The following is a 20,752-nucleotide window of genomic DNA, read 5'->3' on the forward strand; positions in this document are numbered from 1 at the left end:
GTTAAATATACAAGAACAGTAAATCTTAATTGTTTATACAGTAACGTTAGAAGTGTCGTCAATAAAATGAGCGAATTCGAACTGCTGGTTAAAACAAGTAACGCGGACATAATAGGGCTTACAGAGACGTGGTGCCACCCGGAAATTGGGGATGATGAGTTTCAGTACGGCTTGTATAATGTATTTAGGAAGGATAGGTTAGATAGAAGGGGTGGTGGGGTAATGCTTCTTATCAGAAGCAGCCTGAGTGCGACGATAGCTTTCCCGGATTCAGACATTTCACATGCTAGTATAGAGTCTGTATGGTGTGAGATAGTTGGAAACAAAGGTATAATGCGAGTAGGAGTAATCTACAGACCAGGTGATTGTGAAGATTATGACGAAAGCCTCTACATGCAAATGGAATGGGCAAGTAAGTGTCAATGCCTTATTATGGGTGATTTCAATTTGCCTCTAATTGATTTGAGTAAATGGGAAGGAACGACATGGGGAACAAAATTTTTAAATCAACTAGATGACTGTTATTTGTATCAACATGTCAGGGAAAGCACTAGAGAAAAGAATATCCTAGACCTCATCATCACACATGAATCAGATGACATAACAGGGCTGACAGTAGAGGAACCAGTAGCAGGAAGTGATCACGGAGTTCTACGGTGGATGATGATGAGAGAGGTAGCAGAAGTAAAAGGCAAAGGAATGGGTTTTAATTTCAGAAAAGGAAATTACAATGCCTTAAGGTACTACATGGCCTCTATTAACTGGGTAGATATTGCGCAGAGAATGAATACAATTGAACTGTGGTACGCTTTTAAAACATTAATCACAGATGCCTTGAATGCGTATATACCATTAAAAAAATACTCCACAAGAAGGGTTCCAAGTTGGATGAATAGTGAAGTTGCCACATTACTTGAGCAGAAAAAGGTGGCATGGAAAGGTTACAGAGCAATAAAAAGTACTGAAGTCTATAACAGCTACAAGGTGATGTGTAATAGAGCCACAGAAAAGGTTCGACAGGCAAAGGCAGTTTATGAGAAATCACTAGCAAACAGAGCAAAGAGGGGGGTTAAAGAATTCTTCACATATATAAATGCCAAGAAGAGCAGGACAAACCAGATCGGACCTTTACGTAAGGGAAAGGAGATAGTAATAAATACACCAGCTGCCGTTGCAGATGAACTCAACAGTTATTTTGCATCGATATTTACAAATGAAAAGCCTTTTGTGGCAATGGGAAATTGTGAGAGCGAAGTTAAAAAATATGTAATTAATGATATTGAAATTTTGCAACATGATTTAATGAAAAAACTTTTGAGCCTACAGACCAGTAAGGCTCCTGGAGTTGATGGAATATACCCTATAATCTTAAAGGAGGTGGCAAGCGAGTGCATTGAACCATTGAGGCTAATTATGTGAGCATCGCTAGACTCTGGGGAGATTCCCTTGGATTGGAAAAGTGCCAATGTATCTCCCATACATAAGGGTGGCTCTAAAAGTGAAGTTGGAAATTATCAACCTGTCAGTCTGACTTCAGTAGTAGGGAAAATCATGGAGGCAATGATCAAGGGTGGAATTCAGGATCATTTGGATCGAATTGAAATTCTCAAGGATACTCAGCATGGTTTTGTAAAAGGAAAATCATGTTTAACAAATCTGGTTCGCTATTTTGAAAGGGTCACTCACGAGCTGGATTTAGGGAATAATTTCGACATTGTTTATTTAGATTTCAGCAAAGCTTTTGACTCAGTCCCACATGAACGGTTGCTTTATAAGCTGGAACAGGTTGGAATCACTGGGAAAATGCTTAGATGGATAGAAGGATGGCTTCAGGGCAGGAGGCAGAGGGTTGTGATAAATGGCTATTCCTCAGATTGGGTTGATTTAAGAAGAGGGGTTCCCCAAGGATCAGTATTAGGACCACTGTTGTTTTTAATTTTCATAAACGACATTGATGAAGGGATAGAGGGCGTGATGTCTAAATTTGCAGATGATGTTAAAATTGGTAGAGTAGTTAATGATCACTGTCAAGCTGAGTTTCTTCAGAGAGACCTAGATAGACTTCAGGAATGGTCAGAAAAATGGCAGCTGTGCTTTAATCCAACAAAGTGTAAGTTATTACACCTGGGAAACAGTAATCCCAAAAAAAACTTATTCACTTGGTGGAGTTCAACTAAACCCAGTACTGGAGGAAAGGACTTGGGTGTTACGATACGGTCAGACATGAAATTCTCTGAGCATTGTAAACAGGTTGCAAGGAAGGCCCATGGTGTCCTATCGATGATCTATCAAACTTTTGCAAGTAGAGATAGGGACGTGATAATCCCATTATATAAGGCTTATGTTAGACCACACTTGGAATACTGTGTTCAAGTATGGAGACCGCACCTGAAGAAAGACATCGAGGTTCTTGAAAGGGTGCAAAGAAGGGTAACTCGCCTGGTGAGATCGGCAAAAGGGTGTCCTTATGAAGAAAGACTTCGAATATGTGGGTTGCAGAGTTTGGAAACTAGACACCTTAGAGGAGATTTGATTGAGGTGTTTAAGGCTCTGAGAGGCATCAGTAAAATGAATGAGGACAAAATTTTCAAGATTATAAATGATGCGAGAACTAGGGGACATAAATTCAAGTTATGGGGGGAAATGTTTAGATTGGACTGCAGGAAGTTTTATTTTAGCCAGCGAGTTATAAATTACTGGAATAAGTTGCCTTCATGGGTGGTAGAGGCCGACAGTTTGGGGAAATTCAAAGGTCATCTGGATAGTACTTTCGGGTAAGGGAAGCGCATAGGATGATTGGTTTAATTTCCTTTTTTTTTTTTTTATTAATTATTATTATTTAGTTATTTATTTATTTTTTTTTGTCAGTTTTGTTCGTATTTTTTTTTTTTTTTTTTTTTTTTGGCTGGTACAGCATAACCCATAGGCTTTCTTGCACCATGCGGCCGTTACTAATACTAAGTTGATAGCTTAAATAAATTCAATGAGGAACTAGACAAACTTTTAGAGGGAATGGATGTGCAATTTTTTTTTTTTTTTTTTTCATACACATGCTTTCTTGCATCACATGCCTCCATTACTACTACTACTACTATCACAAAACATGAGTAAGTAACTTTCAACTTTCAATACCTCTTTGTCAACTAAATAGTGCATGGCACAATAATAGCGATTTATCACATGATAGAGGGAAAGTAGGACAAGATGATGCACAAAAAAAAGAAAAAAAACAGCTAATCAGGAGCTGTCATCAGTAAACTGTGCATTATCAACAATATTGCGAGTGCTCTAATGCTCATCATATTGTGGGATAGTGGATTCCATAATGTGATGGATGCAGAGTACCTGTATTGCAGTTAAAATTCGGGCCTGTTACAGATATATGGAGTACCACAAGCAAAAATGGAAATTGTGTGATTAGTCAATAATTTCAACATTATTGTGGGGGAGTCAAGTTTATCACATTGTACTTTCCAGTAATGTTCATCAATGGGGGAGCAGGCAAAATTGGCAGTAACATGTTATTAGTAACCTGTTAACCAGTAATGTTCATCAGTGGTGGAGCAGGCAAAATTGGTCTTCCAATCTCCTGCTAGCTTCACCATTGTAATATACTCCATAATCTGGGCACCCATGTGGTATTCAAACCGCTTTGCATAACAAAGGGATGGGGCTTTTTTAAATTAGTAATCAGATACTTGCCAGGAAGTTGTATATGTACGTTAATTCTGTAGTACCCATGCAAGACATTAGGAAATGCCTGGATAGTGGGAGGTAGACAGTAGATAAGAATTCAGTATTTCTTTGTGGACGGGTGTAATGCAACCACAAACCTATCGATGTCTGGCTAAAGTGTGAATAGTACTCTTGAAATTCTCAGGGGCATGTGCAAGCCCATAGTTAGTAAATTGGTTCGTACATGTGGACTTTCTGAAAACAAAAGTTTCAAGGCATGAATGCACATGGTTTATCATCACATCCAGGAAAGGATATTTATTTTAATACAGTTCATTTGGTTGTCTCAAATAATTTTATTATTGATATGATCCCAACACACAAGGCCTTTTTTCTAATAAAAACAATAATTTTCACCATAAATTTTTTCTAGAAGTTAAAGGTTAGTAGCTTCTTGGAATTTTAAAGTTTCCAAAATCTTTTAATGGACACAGTGACAAAAAAGGTTTAACCACACCTTCACAAAACTTAAGTTTAAGTTTGACTGATAAGAATAGGAATGGTGATGATAAAAAGTGCCAGGCATCCTTTTTATTAAGGAAAAATATCTTTATAATTATTTCATACAGATAATAAAAAGGTTGGCTTATATTTTATTACATTATAGAATTTTATTTTACAGTAATGATATATATGTAATGTGTCTGTAAAATAACAATGTTCAGCTGTTTTTGGATGTAGCTTATGAAGAATGTATGTTTCCAATGTGAAACACAATGAGGATGGTATAAAAGTGGCCTGTGCTTTGGAACGGTTGGATATTTCTGGTCTAAAATGTCCTGTGTGGCAGCTTAACTGGCACAGTATATTGCTGTCTGCCACTCACTTGGAGAGGTCTGGGTTCAATTTCCATTGATGATTGGAGGAATTTGTAAAAAGTCCTCTTCGGCAAGGCTGTAATTACAGATCTCAGGTATAGCATGTAAGGTTCCCAGTGAGTTAACTCAGATTTTTAGCACCTATAATATGCAAATTGTCTTGTGAACGAACACATTTCTACAAACACACAATATGAATGTGTTGTATCGGGAGAGTGATCCAGACTAGTATAACAGTCTAAATAATTTTAACATGTCTGTGTGTAACAAAAGTTGAAAATAATCCTAATTTCACATCTTTTATTGTTTCAGATATGGTGTATTAGTTGAAGTGCTGGAAATGAAGTTTTATGTTCTTCATCATTATTGCAGGATATTAAGAATTTTAACCCATTTAGTTCTCAAACTGTATGGAAGGGAATTATGAATGGACTGATTGCATTATAAAGTGGACCTGAGTAAAAGAATTTTAGAACACTGCAGTACGAGCAGTGTTCAAAAAGTTTGTGTTTCAAGTATGAAAGGGTAGTGTTACAGTGTTAAAATTTTCTGCACCTAATGTATAACACTTCAGATATTAACCCACCAAGTTTTGTGCAGTTTCAGTTATGTATTTTTCAATTTCAAGTCCTGAAGTAAACAAAGTAGTGTGAATGAGAAAAGATGGACAAAATCACTCCCCGTGCAGCCATCCAATATTTTTGTAAAAAGGGACTAACTCCACAGGCAATTCATAAGGCTATGGTTACATATCCTGTAGGGGAGGATGCCCCTTCCTATTCCATGGTTAAGAAGTGGGCAGGAGAATTTAAACAAAGGAGGGAGAGCTTGCAAGATGAACCCCACTGTGGAAGACCTGCAACATCGATCACTCCAGAAGTTGTTGATACTGTGTGTGTGAGCTGGTGATGAGTGACAATTTGGTACATTGCGCGCCATTTTGGGCATCTAATCTGAATGTGTGTATCACACAATTACAGAGGTTCTTGCTATGAAAAAGGTGTCAGCATGATGGTTCTCAAAGATGTTGACAACAGATCAAAAATACACAAGGGTTGTTCAAGTCAAGTGAACATTTGCATTGTTTTCAAGCAGATCCAAAAAATTTCCTTTCAAGGTTTTATCACCTTGAACGAGATGTGGGTCTGTCGCTTTCAGCCAGAGACAAAGGAGCAGTCCAAACAGAGGAAACAGCTCTTTTTCCCCCTCCAAAGCAAGCCAAGTTGGTTCCTTCTGCTGACAAGGTGGTGTTTTTGAATGCTGATGAAGCATTGCTAATGGATTTCCATCAGAAAAGCCAAACAGTCACAGAATCACATTATGCAAACCTTGTGTGGTGATTGCTTGAAAACATCACAGACAAATACCAAGGAAAACTCAGAAAAGGAGTCTTGTTCAGCTGGGACAGTGCACCTGCTCACAAGTGATTGCCATGGCTGCATTGCCACTGCCATTACTATGGCTGCACTGCATGAGTGTGGCTTTTAAATCTTGGGCCATACCCTATATTCACTAGATCTAACACCATCAGATTTTTACCTATTTCCTAATTTAAAAAATACCTAGCTAGCATCTGTTTTCCCACTGACAGCGATGTCATTGCTGCAGTGAATGCATTCCTGGAAGCCAAAAAGAAAGCTTCTTTGCAGCTGGAATCAACACATTACAGCATTGATGCCAAAAGTGCACTGACTACAAAGTGGCCTATTTTGATGTTACCTCATATAAACCCTTTGAACTTATCAAATGCCCTCGTATTATTATTATTTATTTTTTTTTCCCCCTTACAGCGTATTAATTAATTTTCTTAACAGAAAATTAATTAATACGCTGTTATTGTTTCTACACATTCAAATTAGACATTTTCTTCCAATCAATTTTACCATAGGTTCTTTAATTGTATATTTAAATAAGTCACTGTCTTGCATTTTTTTCCTCAAAGTTCAATATCCAACTTGTTTCTGATCAATTTAGATCAAGCTGTTGAAGATTTTAATGCTGATGGATTTGGAGACAAACCAACAAAAGCAACACCCAAAGTTATAACAGAAGAAGACTTAAAAATTGGCGAAATCAGCATTTATGATGTGGTCCTTCCTCTTCCTGGACATTCCATAACATACCCGAAGAATGAAGGTACTTTTTGTGAATAAATTTACGAATGTTGCATTTTAAATTATTAATCAGAAGAAATTTGTGTACTTATGCAGATATTTCAGTTTCAGTAGTCAATTGGTGGTATGCGACCTTTCTCCCATGAGTATATATGTAAATTATAAAAGTTATTTTTTCTTCTTTCTTTGAAAATTTTTAAGTGATATGAAGGTCTTCAAAAATATATTAAAGAATGTATGAACTAAATCAGATGGCTATTGCTGTTCTATTTGGTATGCTACTATATTATGTTGTTTTTCAGTGGGAAAATTTACATGCCCCTTTGTCATTTGATGAATGAAATGGAAAAAAAAAGAAAGAAAAAACATTTAAGTCTAGAGGGGATTTTTTGCGAGCGACCACATTTAATCAAGAAACTAGCAATAAACGTAACCTTTTAAGTAAAAAATATTATGTAAAATACTGCTTATCTTGAAAATTGTAAGGGATTGCAGTTGTAAAAAATTCACTATTGTATGTGAAATCTGTTCAAAGTTGACAATTTTATCTTATAGCATCTTAACACCAAATATATACAGGGATCAGAATATTTTTAATTCTTGTACATATATATTTATTAAGACCATATAAGTTATTAATATAAGTACCTTATTAATAGACATTGACTGGAGGAACTTTAAAGGCTTTTTTACTCTGGTTTGAGTTTGCCAGTCATGGAAAAGTGGGGTTTGTGTATGCTTTTGTGTATCACACATATTTGTGTATTCCTATACAAAAAGGAATATGAGTACAGTTAGGCTGACTGTGATCCATTGTAAAAGAGTTTTAGAACACGGTTATTATATTCTTTTTTATAATATATGACCTTTGGTTAACATATGTGGGTGAGGAGGTTGTGGGTTCAGGCCCTTACACTGTCATAAAAATATACATGGTGTATTATAATTGTGTTGCTGAAAATCTTGCTGCCATTAATAATTTAATATGTATGCAGTCAATGAATTTGTAAACCCTTCTGGCCTTGACCATCTGGAGAATAAACAGAAATTTATTTACATGGACACAGGAAACCACTGCATTAGTTTGTATGCTGTTCTCATGAGCATTTGGGTACTTTGTAGCCAGATTAAGAAGTGGTTCTAGATGATGTAATTGTTTGTTTACAAGTTATGCTGTTTTAAATGGAATCATATCTGTATAAGCTTGCTTTCTTGCATCATTTGCCACTAATAAATAAATAATCATCTTTGAACATGTGGTTTAAACGATGTACAGTTAAGTTTATGACTTTCTTTCTTTCAAAAATATTAGAGCTATTGATCCTATTGAATCCTGGATTCACAATTATGACCTGGAAAACAAGAGATAGTCCAAGGGATTTTACAGTAAAACATCTCTATATACAAAATTAAAATGCCAGAGTCTAAGCATCAGCTGGCAAAATGATGTTCACTGTTTTTTTGGAACTCTGAATGTTACCCACACTGAATTTTTGGAAAAATTAACCACAGTCAATTCAGTCCAGTACACTGAGACAGTGGATAAGCTCAAAATATGAGTCAAATGAGTAAGGCCATGGAAGTATTGCAATGTTGCACAACTCTTCTGCAGCTATGCACCATTATCAGTTTTGTTGCTGAAATTTTAAGTTGTTCTGGTGTCTTCTCTATAGTCCAGATTTGATTCTAGGTGACTTTTTGTTATCATGGCTTAAAGAACATCTCTGAGACAAATGAAACTCTTGTCGAAGAAGTTAAAGTAGCCTATGTTAGCTTCTCAGCAGAAAGAATTTTATTTGAATGATATACAAAAACTTGTTAGACACTTGTTAACTGGATGAAATGCATTGAGTTAGGTGTGCATACATAGGAAAATGAACATCAAATTAACAACAACTTTTTTTATCAATCAGCACATTTGTTGTTTTTGATTATCTCTATTCCTTCAAAAGTTATGCAATAAGAGACACTTTTCAGTCCACCTTTGTGTGTATACAAAGGTGGACTGAACAAATATATCATTAACTTTTAAAAATGCCTTAAAATGCTCTGCATATGACCATTATAATCTCACCTTGTAAATCACTATGCAGGACTTTAAAAAATGAATTTTAAATTAATATGCCATTCTCTTTCAGTTGAAGACTGGTACAGAGAATTGCTTATAAGTGATGGACTAGATCTCTACAGTTTTCATTCTAAAGTCAAGTAAGTACTTTTATCAGATATATGCAACGTAATATGGTAAATGGTAACTTAATTCTTTTTAATATATTATTATATTTATTTTAACGGCGTACAATAAACAGTTGTAAATTTTATATTTATAATACTTTGCTTTCTTTTTGTGCGTACAGTTCTGTTCTGCTTACACACATAAATAAGTTTGGAAGTAAGTTAGCATGAAAATCTTTTTTTTTTTTTTTTTTTTTTCACAAGCTCTTATTCTTTTGCATATTCTTTTATATAGTTCAGAAAACTTTGATTAAAGTATACAGAATTTCTAGTTGCTATTCACCAAAGATCTCTTTGTTGGATAGCATTTTTTCTTGTCGCATTATACACTGGTGTGCAAAACATAAGGGCCAACACTATTTCTAAAGGTTACAACCACAAAATCTTTACTTAAGGTACTTTACTGACGAGACTAGATTCAGTCTCAGCAGCGATCTGGCGAGAGGTTGGCACAAGGTATCACCCTGCAAACATCACTGAAAGGGATCAATATGGCACTCGAGGTGTTCTCATCTGGGGAGGTATTGTGTTGGAAGGATGTACACAACTCCAGATACAGGAAGGCAGTACTGTAACCGGTGCACACTACTGTACTGAGATAATCCTTCCCCATGTGCATCTGTTCTGAGGTGCCATTGGCCCCAAGTTCATGTTTATGGATGATAACGCCACACCCCATTGCACTGCAGCTGTTGATATACTTTTATAAGGTGAGGACACTGTTTGTATGGATTGGCCTGCCCGTTCCCCCGACCGATCTAAATCCCATCGAACACATATGGGATGCTCTGGGGAGACGCCTAGAGGCACATCCACACTCACCAGAAAATGTTCACCAGCTGAAGATGGCACTGACAGAGGAGTGGACGATGTTACTGCAAGAACTTATCAACAACATTGTTCTAAGAATGGACAGGCAGTGCAAAGCTTGCATCGACATTAGGGGTGGCCATATCTACTGAGGACAAGCTCTTCCCTTTGTTCCATTTTTGGCAGTGATGCATCTGTATCATGGTAGCCAGTGCTATGTTGCCATTTTTGAATAAAGTGCCTCTGTACCGTTTTGTTTCCATTGTTGTGTCGGTGTTGTTTCCTTCGTCATTTCTGTACCTCACAAGGTTCCTTTTCGTAGGCTTTTCTCATATCCAGGCCACTCCTATGAGAAGCTACAGGTGAAAACCTGACTGGTCCTTAAATCTTGTGGGCGCCTCCATAGCCAGGTGGGAAGGAGCAGTAATGCGTATCACATGCTTCTTGATTAGACCGGGGTTCGAGCCCGTCACCACCAAATACGGAGGATGCGGAAAGGTCAAGGGAATGACCACTGCATATTCCCGGAGCAATATGGCCTTAGTTGCTAATGCTCCTAAAAACCAAATAACAAACAAACAAGCTTCTTGATTAGACCGGGGTTCGAGCTTGTCACCACCAAATGCGGAAGATGGGGAAAGGTCAGGAAATGACCACCGCATATCCCAGAGCAATATGGCCTTAGTTGCTAATGCTCCTAAAAAAAAAAAAAAAAAAAAACCCTTAAATCTTGCACACCAGTGTATATAGACATGGCAGATGCTGTGGATTTTACATAATTGTTATGAATTTTATAGCCTGGTCACCATACAGCTATGGAGGATACCACAAAAAATATGCATATTATGTAATATCGGCACTACTTTTTTTGCAGCTAAAAAACATTTTGAAATATATTTTGACCATTTCCAAAAAGTTATTTAATTTTCTTAGAATAATAATGCAGCTGATAATAAATAAATTAATTTTATGCATATCTGTATTGATATCTAAATGTCATCTAGCATTATTAATACTAAGATGAAGTTTAAAAATACATAAATATTCAGAAAATGAAATAAATTCATTTTATGGATATGTGTGATGGTATCCATATACTTCTAGAATTTTCTTAACACTGCAGCCCTTTACAGTAAAAACATGATACTTATGTACGGCATTTAAAAACAACCAGCATTTTCCTCAGTTCTTCATATTTTAGTGTATGGTATGGTATGTTTTGTAAAATAATGCATTTTAATGATTGTTTGGGTTGGGGAGTATCTTGTGTATATTACCCCTCCCCCTTTACAAATAATAAATAAAATCTCATTAAAAAAAATTAAACATTAAATTAAACTTAATTTATATTTTCATTTTATTGAAACCACATATTTTCAGGGAATTTTATTCCTGATTACTTCTCCATAAATGTTGCTACTGACCATGCATTGAAATTATGTCCCTTTCAGTGTATTTTTTATGCTCTCCTATTCATGCTTTCATAATCACATATCTGAAATAGTTTCGTGCTGTTTCTGTTAGGTGAATTTACTATTAGAATGACATTTTGCTTCATAATATGATTAAGAACATTAGAGTAATGTTTTACACAATATTTAAATGCTTATAGCATATGCCTTTTCTGATTATTTCTTAGTATTTTTTTTTTATTCCAAGCCAAAAATTCCGTTATACATTACTCTCCCAGAAGTATCTAGGAACTCCTGTTTTCATAATCCAGTTGATCTTCCTGGATAAACATTGACTCATACTGGTATATAATCCATAAAAGTTAGTTGTTCTCATCGTGGCACCTGGAGCCGAGGTGACTAATTTTGGGAGGGTTATTCTTAATATTAGTATTAGCCATATGGCACAAGAAAGCCCCAGGCTTTTACTCTACCAGGTGATTATTGGCAGATGTTGCATTGCTGCCTCTCAATATGTGCAACTGCTATATTAACCAAAATTGATCGCCAATGATGTGTTCATGAAATGGATGCATGATGGTACCACCATCCAGCAACACCCAGGAAAATCACAGATTAATCTACATCTACAAGTCAAGGTTAATCTACATATCCAGAAGGTACTTGGAGGGATATTATGGCAGTCTTACTAGACATCCTTGCAAAATATCAGGTAAGAGTTTAAGGCATCAACAGGGGTTGAGCTCCACAGTCGTGAAAATCACGACTGTGGAGCTCAGTCGTGGAATTTGATATAGAACATAGAAAATTAGAAATTAGTTCTATGGAGTGATAAATCTTGCTGCACCTTCCTTATTCTGCTTAAATGGGCCAGTGTGAGTGAGGCCCATGTAAGACCCTGGTATGGCCTAGGATCATTGCTGGTTGTGTGAGAATCATGTGCTAATGCCTACCTTAATGCTTTGGACACTTCCATGATTTCTACCAGGAATTTGATAGAGATACATGTTTGTTTCAAAAGGTTAATTCCCCATGCCATGCTGCTAGTGCTGTTTGAGAATCATTCATGTATATGAACATACAAAAGTTGAAGTGGTCAGCACAGAGTCCTAATTTGAAGCCTTGGGAATGTGTGTGGGATGAACTGGAAAGTAGAGAGGGTCAAAAAATGCCCCACATCAGTAGTTCAGCCAGTCACTATTCTGCAGGAGAACTATACCTGCTGCAGTCTATCATTCATTGCAAGATTGCTAACATACACTTATAAATGGGGATCCAACATGGTATTGAAATGAGTGGCACTGACATCACTCCGAAAATGATATATGTTCAGATACTTTTTGGAAGGTAGTGTATACTGTCTGTCAGTGCTTTCTAAACTTTTTTTGATGCCGATAACTTTGCACATGTGAAAAATAATTCAACACTCCACCCAGTATTTGTATTTTGTAATTATTCAACACCCCTTACTTATTTTTCCATATCTTCAAGTTAGTAGTAGTAGTAGTAGTAGTAGTAGTGGCACTTGATGCAAGAAAGCAAGTGTAGGAGCTTATGCAGCATCAGCCAAAAAAAAAAAAAAAAAAAAATCACACCATACCCTCCAATTGCCTGTCCAGTTCCTCCTTAAATTTATTTAACCTATCAACTTCCACAACGACAGATGGAAGTTTGTTCCAGCAATTAACCACCCGCTGGCTAAAGGCAAATTTCCGCACATCTATTCTACATCTATCCTTTCTTAATTTGAACTTATGTCCCCGTAGGTTCATATTCTGAACAAGTGGGAGGATCCCATCAGAATTCAGCGTGCTCAACCCATTCAAGGCCTTATAGACCTCAATCAGATCACCGCGCAGGTGCCTAGTCTCCAGCCACTGCAATTTGCAGAACTTAAGCCTCTCTTGGTAAGAGGATCCCTTCATTCCCCTCACCAATCGTGTTGCTCTTCTCTGTACACGCTCAAGCAAATCTACATCCTTCCTAAAATGAGGCCTCCAGACCTGTACGCAGTACTCAAGGCGTGGCCTGACCATTGCCTTATACAGAGGGACAATCACCTCCTTTTCCCTGCTAGCAAAATTCCTATATATCATTGACAAAACCCCATGACCTGCCCTAGCAGCCTGTCTACATTGCTCAGAAAACTTCATATCTGACTGCACAATTACTCCCAGGTCTTTTTCATTTTCTACCACCTTAAGTGTAGTACCACACAGTTGGTACGTTTCTCTGTTGTTACTTCTACCCATATGCAGTACTTTGCATTTGTCAAGGTTAAACTTCAGTTGCCACTTCTTAGCCCATCTACCCAAATTATCTAGATCCTGTTGCAGTAGCACACTGCCATTACTGTCATTAACAACCCTGCCAACCTTCGTGTCATCTGCAAACTTGGACATTAAGCCTGATATACCTTCATCAATATCATTGATAAATATACAAAACAACAGTGGACCCAACACCGAACCCTGTGGGACTCCACTAATAACATTAGTCCACGAAGAGCAGTACCCATTGATTACCACCCTCTGTCTTCTCCCACTTAACCATCCTTTTATCCATTGTAGCAACTTACCCTTAATACCATTCTGCTCCAATTTGTACAGTAGTCTTCCATGCGCAACAGTGTCAAAAGCTTTCCTGAAATCCAAGTATATGATATCAAAATTATTTTTTGCATCCAGTTCCTTTGTGACCACATCATAATAACCAATCAAATTTGTCAGACAAGACTTTCCCTTAACAAACCCATGCTGTGTCTGAATTATTGCTGCAGTCTTGTCTAGATGATCCTGCAATGCATCTTTAACCAGTGACTCCATTATTTTACCCGGAACAGAAGTTAAACTAACTGGTCTGTAATTATTCGTGTCACCCTTCGAACCTCCTTTGTGAATTGGGGATACATTTGCACAGTAAGTTGATGGTAAATGCAACATCATGGAACTTTCTTTGTTGTTCTTAACTGTTGCCTAATTTAAGAATTCTAGGCAACAGCATGTGAGAGGGAGAGAAGATGAGAAAATGTGTAGTACTAACCACAAGCTTAATTAAGGCCATCCAAAATCGACTGTCAGTTAGCTTTAAAATAGAAAGTGTCCAGAGCTCACCAGCCCCCAAGTATTAAGCATGTGAAGAAATAAATATTGTTAATTAGATCAATATATGCATTGCAAGAAAAACACTGAAAAAAATAAAGCTGATATTATTCCAAATTTTAGCAACATCTTTATGGACACGACACATTGCCCCCCCCCCCAAAAAAAAAAAAAAAGTGCCACAACATCCACTTTAGAAAATTCGCTGTATATGTAAAATATAGTGGCAGCAGTTATTTTTTAAAAAGTGAATTTCCTAACCTAAATGGCCATTCTATCTAATTTCCACATCTGAACTTTAACAATATTATAAAATGGTAATAAGAGAATTTTTTATTTCTTCATATTGATTAGCAATATTATATGGACTTTTTTAAAACTAAAATGTCAGTTTCCTAATGTTAATAGTCACAGTGAAACCTCACTTATTTGGACCTATAATTCATACTGTTGTCCTTTTTTAATGCAGTTTTTATTTATGCATAAATAAAACGTTTCTTATTTTTTTTTTTTTTTGTTGAAAATTTTTCTCTCCGTATAAAAATTGCAGTTTTAGTTTTGAAATCTGTTGATGAATCCTTAATCATTTGCCTGACGTGTCCATTTGGTGTGGATAGATGCACTACTTTAAAATTAATTTGTCTATTAATTAATTTTAGTATATGCACTCTGCATTTAAATGTTTCTGTTTTGTTTTGAATGCCATTATTCACTAAACTATTGTAGCATTATATAATTTTTCACTAAAACAGTTATTTTTTCTATAATTATAATTTGGCTACTGTATACAATAGATGGCGGTACTTTCAGTAGTTCAATAATATCAACATATATTAACTTGCCATTGATCAAGATTTCTTTGACTAGTATTTGAATCTGTGCTTTTGTCACTTTGTTATTGCCAATTATAAGGAAAAAATAACTTGTTCTAACTTTCCTTAAAAAAATTTTTCCCCCTTTTTTTAAAAATTTTTCTTCAATTTTTCTTCTATTGTATTTACTTTTATATTACCTTGATTTTTGTAACAAAACTGGTAGATAACATCATTCAGAAATCAGAATTTCTCTTAGTGAATCAGGTTCTGTGTCATGGTCAGGCACAGGAGTGCAATAGCACACACTCTTTGAGTAGACCAGGGTTCAAGCCCCTGACTGCTAAATACGGTCAATGTGCCAACCCGCACCGGACCAGCATGACAGATTATGGTCCATTTCCCTCGACATGAATTGTTGAGGAGGCTTCCATCCTACAGTGGATTGATAATAGCTGCAGTTTTTTACTACTTCAGAAGGTGACTGTGAAGATGATTTTAGTTCAGCAAGACAGTTTTGTATTGTAAAACTTTTTCAATCAGATTCACCTGTATTTCAAGTGTGGCTATATTGTTACAAGATGGCAGATCAAAATAAAAGTACCACTAGTCAGGATGAACTCTCATCTCTTGTCCACTTTGGATCAGACTGTAAACAGATGCATTTACAATCTGTTTAGGTGATGTTTAACTTAAATGGTGGCCATCTTTAAAAACGGTGGTTATGTGTAAATTCGGTTTTCATTGGGTTATAACCAGCAATGTAATTAGGATGGAAACATAGACACATGCATGACAGCCTTATAAGCCAACCAGTTTTTGGAAAGTAGAACAAAAAAGATGGCAATTTTTGAAACCTTTTCTTAAAAAAAAGAACAAAAAAAAAACTGACTGTTGAGTGGTTATTAAAAAATAACTTTTCAAATTACTTTTTAGCCACTCAACACTGCCTGAAAAAGTAACTTCTTGTGTTTTTAAGAAGTTTATTTTATGACAGCAAATTAGAAGTATAATTTATGATTAAATCAGAATTTTAATATTTTTTTTATGTGGGTAATATAAAGAATTAATAATGTTTTTATTTTTATACATATTATAGTCTGAAAACATATTGGAAGTAATGGAAGTGATGAAGAGGTAATTCAAAATGAGCTAATTAAAAATGTATTAATTGATTATTTTATAGGACATACTCTTTAGGAGGATCATACCGTCACATCTTGATTAAGCCTGAAAAGGTTGCATGGCATATTGTACCATATGAAGATCCCACAAAACCGCTCCTATTAAGTGACTTGGATCAGTTACAGGGAATTTCACTGACAGAAACAAGTAAGTACTAGTATCTGAGTAAGTGCAAGAGTACAAAGTATAAATGTTTTAGTGGATGTGGTTCAAACTCATATGACTACTGAATATCTCTATGTTCTTGTGAACTCATATGACCTTACCTGGCTGTTCCAAAGTATAAACAGAAAAGTTATTTTAATTTATTTATTAAAATCCAAGACAGCCTTTTGTTTTATTTAGTTTGGTTCTCATATTTCAAGGATATTCTTTAATTAAACATTTTTTTTTTTTTAATTTAAAAAATTGTGTGATGTTTAGACAGTTATGTATGTTGTTTAATGTTACTTAGTAACATATTAAACTTCTTTTTATTCAACTGTAATTACATGCAATTTTGGTACCTGGTAGAGGTTGTAGGGCTGTTTTGTGTTGGGATGCAAGGTGACTGTGTAGTTGATGGGATTGGGAGGTTCAAATCCACAATAATGTAGCATAAGACTGTGTAATTCAGTGCTAGATTATAATATAACAATAAATGAATAATACATTGTCAAGTAATAGTAATTGTCATATAGTGCAAGGAAGCCGCATGCTTTTGCTGCACTGGCAAAAATAACCCCACCAAATAATAAAATACAAATTACATGCTTCCCTCCTCACAGGTAAATATTCAGTTGACCTTTGAATTTATTCAAATTGTCAGCCTCAACTACCTGCAAGGGCAATTTGTTCCAGCAATTAACAACTTGCTGGCTAAAAGAAAATTTCCTACAATCTAATCTGAATCTCAACCCCTATAATTTGAATTTATGCCCCTACTTCTGGAATTCTGTATAACAGTGAAAATTCAACCTTCATTCATTTTACTAATCCCTCTCAAAGCCTTATAAACCTCAATCGGGTCACCTCTAAGATGCCTAGTTGCTAAGCTCTGTGGCCCACATAATCAGAGTCTTTCCTCGTACAGTCATCCTTTGGCCGATCTCGCCATTCGAGTTGCCCATCTTTGGACCCTTTCAAGAAGCTCATTATCTTTCTTTAAATGAGGTATCCATACTTGAACACAGTATTCCAAATGTGGTCTTACAATTGCCTTATATAGTGGGATTATGACCTCCCTATCTCTACAGAATATTGTCCTATAAATCATCGATAGGACACCACGGGCTTTCCTGTCTGCCTGTATCATAACTCCCAGGTCCCTTTCCTCCTCCACTGTTTTTAATTCAGCCACACCAAGTGTATAATTTACTTTGCGATTGCTATTCCCCAAGTGTAAGACCTTGCATTTAGCAGCATTAAAATATAGCTGCCACTTCTGTGACCATCTTTGAAGTCTGTTCAAGTCATCCTGGAGCACTGTTTGGCACCGATCATTAATAACTCTATCAATAATTTTGAAATCACACCTTCTGTCCCTTTGTTAATTTCATTTATGAAAATGAGAAACAACAATGGTCTAAGAACCAATCCTTGAGGACCACACTCCTGATGTTACACCAATCTGAAGAATATCCATTAATCACAACCCTCTGCCTTCTACCCTGCAGCCACCCAGCAATCCATCTTAGAATCTTACCAGTAATCCCAACCTGTTCAAGCTTATACAGTAACCTCTCATCGGGGACCGAGTCAGATGCTTTGTTAAAATCCAAATAAACTATGTTGAAATTGTTCCCTACATCTAGCTCATGAGTAATTATCAAAATAGCCTATTAAGTTAGTTAAACATGATTTTCCCTTAACAAAGCCATGTTGTGTGTCCTTAAGAATGTCATATCTATCTAAATGTTCCTGGATTGCACTCTTAATCATTGCTTTAACATTTTCCCTACCACTAAAGTCAAACCAACCAGTCTGTAGTTGCCAACTTCACTCTTAGAACTGCCTTCATATATTGAAGACACGTTGGCATTTCTCCAATCCAGAGGAATCCCCAAGTCCAAAGATACTCTCATAATTAACCTCAGTGGTTCAATGCATTCCCTGGTGGTTTCCCTCAAAACTACTGGATTATCATCAGCCATTTTCAATCCACTGCAGGATGAAGGCCTCTCCAGTAACTTTCCAGTTCCTTCTGTTTTGTGCAATGGCCATCCATTTTACTACCCACAAACTTATGAATCTCATCTGTCCATCTCTGTTGTTGTCTTCCAGGTTTTCTTCTAGCTCCTCTTGGGTACCATTCTGTTATTTTCTTAGTCCATCTGTCATCATGTCTTCGAGCTATGTGTCCTGCCCAAGACCATTTTAGTTCTTTAGTTTTGATAAGAATGTCCTTTACTTGAGTTTGTTGCCTAATCCACGTGTTTCTTTTCTTATCTAACAGTCTGATTCCCAATATAATTCATTCCATTCTTCGCTGTGTAGTTCTCAGCTTCTCTTCCATTCTTTTGGTGAGTGCTCAAGTTTCACTTCCATAAGTCATGGTGGGGAGTATACATTGGTTCATTATTTTACATTTCAGACAAATTGGGATATTGCTCCTCAGTATGTGACTATATTTCCTGAATATGCTATCCATCCAAAATTTATTCTTCTCTTGACTTCCAGCCATTTATCATTATTACAGCTAATGAGTTGTCCCAGATAAGTATATGACTCCACCTTTTCAATTACTGCTCATTCAATCATTATGTCCCTTTCTGTGGCATACTTGTTCATTACTTTTGTTTTAGCCATATTCATCTTTAGTCCAAAATCCTTACTAACTCTGCATAGCTGATTAAGATTTTCCTCTAATTCTTTGGGATCTTGGCTTATGACCACAATGTCATCTACAAATCGTAAATGGTTTAGGTACTCTCCATTCACATGGAGAATATGGATATATATATATGGAACTACTAGATATATGCCATAAACTCACAAGAGTCTTATTTTTTTATTTGCCTTTATGCTCAAAAGTTTTTCTAATAAACAGTTATCTGTAATTACGAAATCACTAATTCCGTATGGCTCAGCCTCACTCACACAGCCTTTTCTCAGCATGAAGGGTCTTTCGTCAGTAAAGACCGATGCAAAGTACCTATTGAATTCATCTGCAACAGCAGCTGGGTTATCTAAGACTTTACCACACTCAGTGTACAAGAATCCAATCTGATTAGCTTTCTTTATTGTATTCACATACATGAAAAATTCCTTGTCCCCATTCTTTACTCTCTTAGCCAATGCTCTCTCATACACAGCCTTGGTATCCCTGACCTTATTTGTGGTACTATTACAGATCAACTTGTACCTGCTGTAGGCTTCAGTACTTTTCATTGCTCTGTAACTATTCCATGCTGTCTTTTTCTGCTCTATTTGACCGGCCATCTCCACAATCCATTATCCATTATGTCATCCTCTTACTGCAATATTTTCTTAATGGCATGTATGCTTTTATGGCTTCTGTGATTTTTACTTTAAAAGTTTTCCAAAATTCAAATGCATTCGCCATCTCTCAGCAATCCGCCCAGTTCACAGATGTCATATAGCACCTTAAACTGTCAAAGTCTCCTCTTCTGAAGTTGAAACCCATGCCTTTACCTACATCTAGTTCTTAATGTTTCCTTAATGGTATGTATGCCTTCACCTCTTCTGTGATTTTTGCTTTAAAAGTATTCCACAATTCAAATGCATTCCTTTAGCTTTGCCTTTAAAACCCATTCCTTTACCTTTAACTACTGCAATATCTTTCTTCATGTTCCAGCTGACAAATGGGAACCTAAAAAATGCACGAATTTTGAAAATTCATGCATTTTTGTTGTGAATTTTTGAAATGCACAGAATTCCCGTGAATTTCGCCGTTTTATCCCTATGAAAATTTGCATCTTTAGATGTCAAGTGTATTATCATGGAAGACAAAGAAAGTGATGATATATATGCTTAATCTAAAGCAAAAAGCTAAGTAAATGAGCATGAATAAATTATTTTGATGCATTTTCTAAGTGATTTATAGTAATTTATAGTTAAAATTCAAGTTTTTTTTATAATTCAATTAAAATTATAAGTCTGTTAATAATTTTAATAGTTATTTCTGTGCAGCTTTCATTATTGTTAATTAATTTCATGAAATAGTTAACTGTAGTCATTATTTTATTTTATTTCAGGTGGCTCTTCTAGAGCACTCAATTTGGAGTTTTGTCTTCCACCTTCATCTTACGCAACTATGGCTCTGAGAGAAGTGCTGAAGATTGACACATCCGCATCAGCACAGAAGTCTGAAAGTCTTTCCTGATAAATGTGAAATATCTTTATATATATATATATATATATTATATATATCAAATCTTGTATGAAATAAAAGATATTAGCATTTTTTATGATATTGTGATTTCTTTTTGGAGTATGAGAGATATATTCTTTGTATATTACTTTTAATGTTTAAACAAAGAAGTGGTATCTTCAAAAAAATATGTTTCAATTTCCCATCCCTCAAATTTC

General features: G+C 35.9%; 1 protein-coding gene across 1 annotated transcript in view; it reads left to right on the plus strand.

Moving 5' to 3' along the window:
- Pus7 (pseudouridine synthase 7) overlaps positions 1-20,546 on the plus strand; it is an 84,238-nt gene extending 63,692 nt beyond the window's left edge. Inside the window, exons 13-16 of the mRNA XM_090372204.1 lie at positions 6,528-6,689; positions 8,806-8,875; positions 16,224-16,369; positions 20,419-20,546. Coding sequence (XP_090228330.1) covers positions 6,528-6,689; positions 8,806-8,875; positions 16,224-16,369; positions 20,419-20,546 — 506 coding nt within the window. The remainder of the gene's footprint in view (positions 1-6,527; positions 6,690-8,805; positions 8,876-16,223; positions 16,370-20,418) is intronic.
- Positions 20,547-20,752: the final 206 nt, after the last annotated feature.

This window comes from Mastigoproctus giganteus, chromosome 4 (genome assembly GCF_048544385.1).
Source record: "Mastigoproctus giganteus isolate SK-2022 chromosome 4, ASM4854438v1, whole genome shotgun sequence".
Classification (NCBI taxonomy): Eukaryota; Metazoa; Arthropoda; class Arachnida; order Uropygi; family Thelyphonidae; genus Mastigoproctus; species Mastigoproctus giganteus.